The sequence below is a fragment of the Octopus sinensis genome, linkage group LG4 (genome assembly GCF_006345805.1).
Source record: "Octopus sinensis linkage group LG4, ASM634580v1, whole genome shotgun sequence".
NCBI classification, from domain to species: domain Eukaryota; kingdom Metazoa; phylum Mollusca; class Cephalopoda; order Octopoda; family Octopodidae; genus Octopus; species Octopus sinensis.
This window is the reverse complement of record NC_043000.1, coordinates 95902670-95908669: the sequence shown is the minus strand read 5'-3', so window position 1 is coordinate 95908669 and position 6000 is coordinate 95902670. Positions and strand designations below refer to the sequence as shown.

At 37.5% G+C, this 6000-nt stretch overlaps 1 protein-coding gene across 1 annotated transcript in view; it reads right to left on the bottom strand.

Moving 5' to 3' along the window:
• LOC115210651 (serine/threonine-protein kinase Nek11-like) overlaps window positions 1–6000 on the bottom strand; it is a 94716-nt gene that overhangs the window by 39888 nt on the left and 48828 nt on the right. Inside the window, exon 8 of the mRNA XM_029779305.2 lies at window positions 2058–2130. Within this exon, the coding sequence (XP_029635165.1) occupies window positions 2058–2130 (73 nt within the window). The remainder of the gene's footprint in view (window positions 1–2057; window positions 2131–6000) is intronic.

Genomic DNA, 6000 nt, shown 5'->3' with positions numbered 1-6000 from the left:
GGGATTTACATATAATGAAATGATAATAAATAAATAGAATAAAATAAATAAATAGGTGTAGGAGTGGCTGTGTGGTAAGTAGCTTGCTTAGGAACCACATGGTTCCGGGTTCAGTCCCACTACATGACACCTTGGGCAAGTCTCTTCTACTATAGCCTTGGGCTGACCAAAGCCTTGTGAGTAGGTTTGGTAGATGGAAACTGAAAGAAGCCTGTTGTATATATATATATATATATATATATATATATATATATAATATATATATATATATATATGTATGTATCTATGTGTATGTTTGTGTGTCTGTATTTGTACCTCCAACATCGCTTGACAACCAATGCTGGTGTTTTTACGTCCCCGTAACTTAGCGGTTCAGCAAAAGAGACTGATAGACTAAGTACTAGGCTTACAAAAAATAAGTCCTGGGGTTGATTTGCTCGACTCAAGGTGGTGCTCCAGCATGGACACAGTCAAATCACTGAAACAAGTAAAAGAGTAAAAGAGAATAATAAAAAAAATTGAAAAGTGGTGAGAAGGTGATAGAGATGTGGCCCTCTTGATACAGGAAAGCCTCTAAGGATAATTGAGGAGCCCCACTGTCTGAGATTTCCCTGAAACCTCAAGAGCAAGTGCCCTCTACAATTCCTTCTCTCTGATTCACAGCTCTACACTTAGAGAGGTACCATCCACAATTGCCATTTTTGCAACTTTCATCTCTTTCTATAAACTCACTCGAGGATAGCACTTCCCTCTCCACTCTCAATTTCCTTTTCAAGTGAAACTTGAAGTCAATGAGAGCTCTACAAAAGAGGAATAATAATAATGATGATGATGATGATGATGATGGTAATAATCCTTTCTATTATAGGCACAAAGCCTGGAAGTTTGGAGGCGGAGTTAATCGATTACATGAACTCCAGTGCTTGACTGGTACTTATTTTATTGACCCCCAAAAACATGAAGGGCAAAACAGGGCAAAAATCGAAATAATTATCATCTCACCATTTAATGTCTGTTCTCCATGCTGGCATGGGTTGGATGAATTGACAGGAGCTGGTCAACTGGAGAACTGCTTAGGCTCCATTTTGTCTGTTTTGGCATAGTTTCTATGGCTGGATGCCCTTCTAATGCCAACCACTTTACTGCATGTACTGGGTACTTTTAATGTTTTACCGGTACAGTTTAATGTGGTAATGCTTTCTACTATGGATACAAGGTCCAAAATTTGTGGGGGAAGGGCTAGTTGATTACATCAAAAGAGTTATGCTACAATATTTTTGTTAAACTATACTAACTTTGCTTCAATTAATTGTGCATTTACTAAAATAATTTTGCCACTATTAAGCTGGTATTTGGAACTTTAGTTTATATAAAATTTTGATGGAGAAATTTGTATCACAAAACAAGGATTGGTTTCAGGAAAGTTAACCCTCTTGTTACCATGTTTCTGTTAAAATACATGGCTTTGTTTCAATTAATTGTGAAAATAATGAAAGATTTAATAAGAAAGCTTTGTCATTATGAGTCCGGTGTTTCGAATTTAAATTTACACAAAATTTTAATAGAAGGTTTTTAACTTGGATTACTTTAAAACATGAGCTTGTATCATAGAACCAAAGGAAAACTCAGGCCTGCTATCAAAAAAAGGTTAAACATGAATTTTAATAAGCACATTTCAAAGATGATAAACAAGCAGAAATTAAGATTAAAATGTGATGAGAATTATTACGCATGATGAATACAAATGATAAGACAAAAACAATGTATTAATAACATGATGTTTTCTCGTGTTTTGGGTAACCAGGCATGAGACCATCTGATGACATTATTTAGTATTCCTGCACTCATTTACATACAGTCCCTCTGTCCTATACAGTATTTTTGTATCTTTATCTCTATTTTCTGCTGGGCACTATGTAAATAAAACCCCACTACTGCCATCATTTTAAAACTGATACCACAACTAACATAAAAGTTTTGTACTGAAACTCAATCCCGCTCCAATCACCTTTATGTCAGGTTCTTGCTTCAAAATGTATAAAATACAGCATACTCACATGAAATTTGCTTTTAGCTTTTAAAGCTCTTTTTTTTGTCGTATTCTCCAACCACTGGTGTTTTATTGCTTCTCTAGGAACAACACAAAATAAAATGAAATATTTCAATTCAGGGATAAAACAACAACAAAAATGATTTTCTGAATTCACTCAGCAAACATTTTTGTTTAGTGTAGTAGTATTGGTGATGGTGGTGGTGGTGATGGTGATGGTGGCGATGGTGGCAGCAGCAGTAGCAGCAGTAGTAGTAGTAGTTTAGCCTAAGGCGTGTCTTGAATGAGAAAACCTCTGATCAAAAACATTTTAGCCACGACCATCACATCATCTATCTCTCTCTCCCTTTCCCTCTCTCTGTCTATAGATTCTTTAAAGGTCCTCAATATATTGACAGTATGTGGTTTGTGTCTTGCACCCTCATCATCATCACCATTATCATCATTGGCATCATTATTTTCATTATTCAATGTCCACGTTTCCATGTTTTCATGGGTCAGATGAAATTTTCTGAGGCAGATTTTTTCTCCGGCTAGATCCTCCTTCTTGTTGCCAATCTTAATCTGTTTCCAAGCAAGGTAATATTTCACCATAAAAGTCAGCAAACAAACGACATCACTGCTCAGATTCAATCATCACATGATGTCAAAATAATGATACACACAAACACACACACATACATATATATGTATATGACAGGCTTCTTTCAGTTTCCATCAACCAAATCCATTCATAACACTTTGGTCAGCTTGGGGTTACAGTAGAAGACACTTGCCCAAGTTTCTGCATAGTGGGACTGAAACCAAGACTCATGGGTGGGAATAAAACCCATGGTTGGGAAGTTGGTGTTGGCGGTCGGTGTTATGGGACGTGATGAGATATGTGGTATTGGTGGAGAGGATGACAGATGAGGTGGGCGGACGTAGGGCTTGCAGGGGCCAGCGGAAGACTGGGGGGGGGGGGCTCATGCGTGGCAGGAAGCAGATGTGGTCAAGAACGAAGCACGTGTGGTCAGCAAGGAAGCGCCGGCAGTTCCAGCATAGACGACAAAGCGACAGGACGTGTTGAATTTGTGAGAGACCGCTGATTTCGCCGAGGTAAGGCCTTTTGTATTTCTTTCTCCCATTGCTTCTTTTTCTGATGTCCTCTTCATCCATCACACTACAGGAAGTAAGCTTCTTAGCCACACAACCATACCTACACAGAGATGGTTATTTAGAAAAGCCCTTCTTTTTGAACCTCCCAAAGGTTTCAGAAGTCTGTGGTGATTTTATTATCACTTCGTCTAAAATGAAGTCATTGGAAATTATACTTCCTTGGTATCTGAATTGGGAAGGTCAGGTTAGTCATTGGCACTGTAGAAAAAAAAAGAAAGAAAGAAAGAAAAGAAAAGGGGGGAGGGAAGAGGATGGTAAAGTGGGCCATTGACTGATGACTTAGTGTTAACCGAAAGTTAACTACCAGTTCCTATCTTTTATAAGCTGCAACAATTGCCAAGATTTTGGCTAGAAGAGCTTCTGGAAAATTAGCTACAAGAGTACAATTATCAACATGCAATAGTTTAATGATCTGTTAAATTCTGAACAGCTTTCAGACATTAAAAATGTTTCCATTAAGCTGAAAGTTAATAGTGACTCCTGTTGTTCTTTCCATTGTTCTGTATAACGGTGTGATCACAAAGATGAAGAAAATATTAAACAGTACAGAAGTGTGCATGCAACCTTGTCTGACTCTTGTTTTTACACTGAGGGGCTCAGATTTCAGCGCTCCATTAACATCTTGAGTCATCAGCACTGTGATGTGGAATTGGCATGGGAAATTCGGGAATTTGTACAGGCAACCGAACTTGCTAAGAATATCCCACTGAATTTTTCCGTCAATTCTGCTAAAAGTCTTTGATAGTTCCATTAATGCAATGAACAGATTCTCGTATTGTTCTTGGCATTTTCCTTGATGCTGTCTTGTAAAAGGATCATATCTGCTAGGCTGTCAAGCATAACCTTTGCTAGTATCTTCCCAGCAAGAGCCAGGGGAGTGGTTTATACCAACTATAAGAGCAAACAGATTTGTCTCCCTTGTTCTTATAGATTTTGACAATGTTGGTATCCATTTAATATTGATATATATTCTCCTAGTTCCACATGTTTGAGATATAACAAAATGCTATTGAGCACAAATAACCATTTCTCCTTCAAGATTTCTGCTAGAATACTGTCAGGACCAAGAGCTTTCTTGTTTTGACAATGAAACTAACTTCAGCCAATGTTGTTGGTTTATTATTTTAATGAATGTTAGGCATTTCACAAAATTACTCTATGATGACTGCTAGATCCATAGGTTAATTTAATCCTTTTGTTACCAACCCGGCTGAAACCAGCTCTGGCTCTGAGTACAAATGTCTTGTTTCTATAAGTTTTGAATTAAAATCTTCCACCAAACCTCAGTCACAATTTATGTTCCTAACACTAGCTTAATGATAACTAAGTTATTTTACTAAATTTTTTGTTATATTTAATGTAATTGAAAGAAACACAGAGCACCTCAAAAGAAATTCAGTAACGAAAGGGTTAAGAACTGGTGGTAGAAATGTTCTCTGCAGTGAACCCCTGTTGTAGACTGGTTTTTCACTTGAGAAGCACCAACCGTCTAGTCACTTGAATGGTACTATGGAATAATTCCCAGGGCTATAATGAGTCTTTAGTGCATCACAGAAATTGTACATATTATACCTATCTGTATACATCTTAATTTCCTGAGCATCTGCAATCACCATTCATATATAAAAGTATAGAGTGGTTTGAAACTCATTTCTGAAGAGCTTGCTATCACTTTATCAGAGCACATGATAACTAATTGTCCAGATTTGCTATATAGGCCTTGAACATATAATTCAGAAGCTTGTTGATTCTCTTAGAGTTCTCAGGCAACCAGTTTTAGTGTTTATTCTTCTTGAATCTAAAGATTTTGGCAGCAGTCATAGAGTGTGGAATTTAAGAAGGACCATTTATTATACATTATAGCTTCTGAGGTGATAACTGCCTCTGACGTTTTCAGCTTGGCAGCTAAAGAGTGATATAAGTTATAAATATCAGGATTTTTGAGGCTGCAGTAACTAAGATTTCTGATGTTTGTTGTTAAGCATTGTAAGGGTCATATTTGCAACTTAATTTTCAATATAATATATATGATCAAGGTCTGTTTATATCTTCTACAATTCTAACAAAAACTGTACATTTTGGCAACAAAATGTTTCAACTCTTAAATTAAGCACTTTGGCCTAAAATAGGCTTCAATACATTATCTAGTCCTTGGAACCCTGAAAACTGAAGAATGTTGTTGATTATTGTACTGTCACAGAAAAGCAATTTTCAACCATTTATACAAACTTATATATATAAATATATATACATACCCAGGCTTATTCCCCATTTTTTTAGGAGTTGGGTAGCCACAAGACACACCATATATTTCATCCATTTCCTAGCTCAAAGAGGTGAGCCCCATCCTATGCTCAGGTCAAGGCATAGAATGCAACCCACCAATATCAGCAGCAGGGCCTGACAGCATATGCTGGTTTGCTCCCGCTGCATCATGTTGGTTCCATACACCTTTGGGCAACATCAAATTCACTCGTCTGTCCACAAACACTCTCCAAGCTTTCCTCTCATTTATATACTCTCTTGCCTCTCTCACTCCAATACCTCTAACCACCAAATCTTTCCTCACTCCATTCATTCACACAAACCGAGGTCTGCCTCTGGTTCTGCTGCCTACCATTTCTGCCTTCATTACCCTCCTTACCATCTGCTCCTCAGCTATCCTTTTCATGTGGCCAAACCACCTTAACATTTGTCTATCCATTCTGGTTGTTAATTTTTCTCTCATTCCTGCTTGCCTTTCCACCTCCTCATTCTTCATCCTCTACATCCGTGTCACACCGACCATAGCC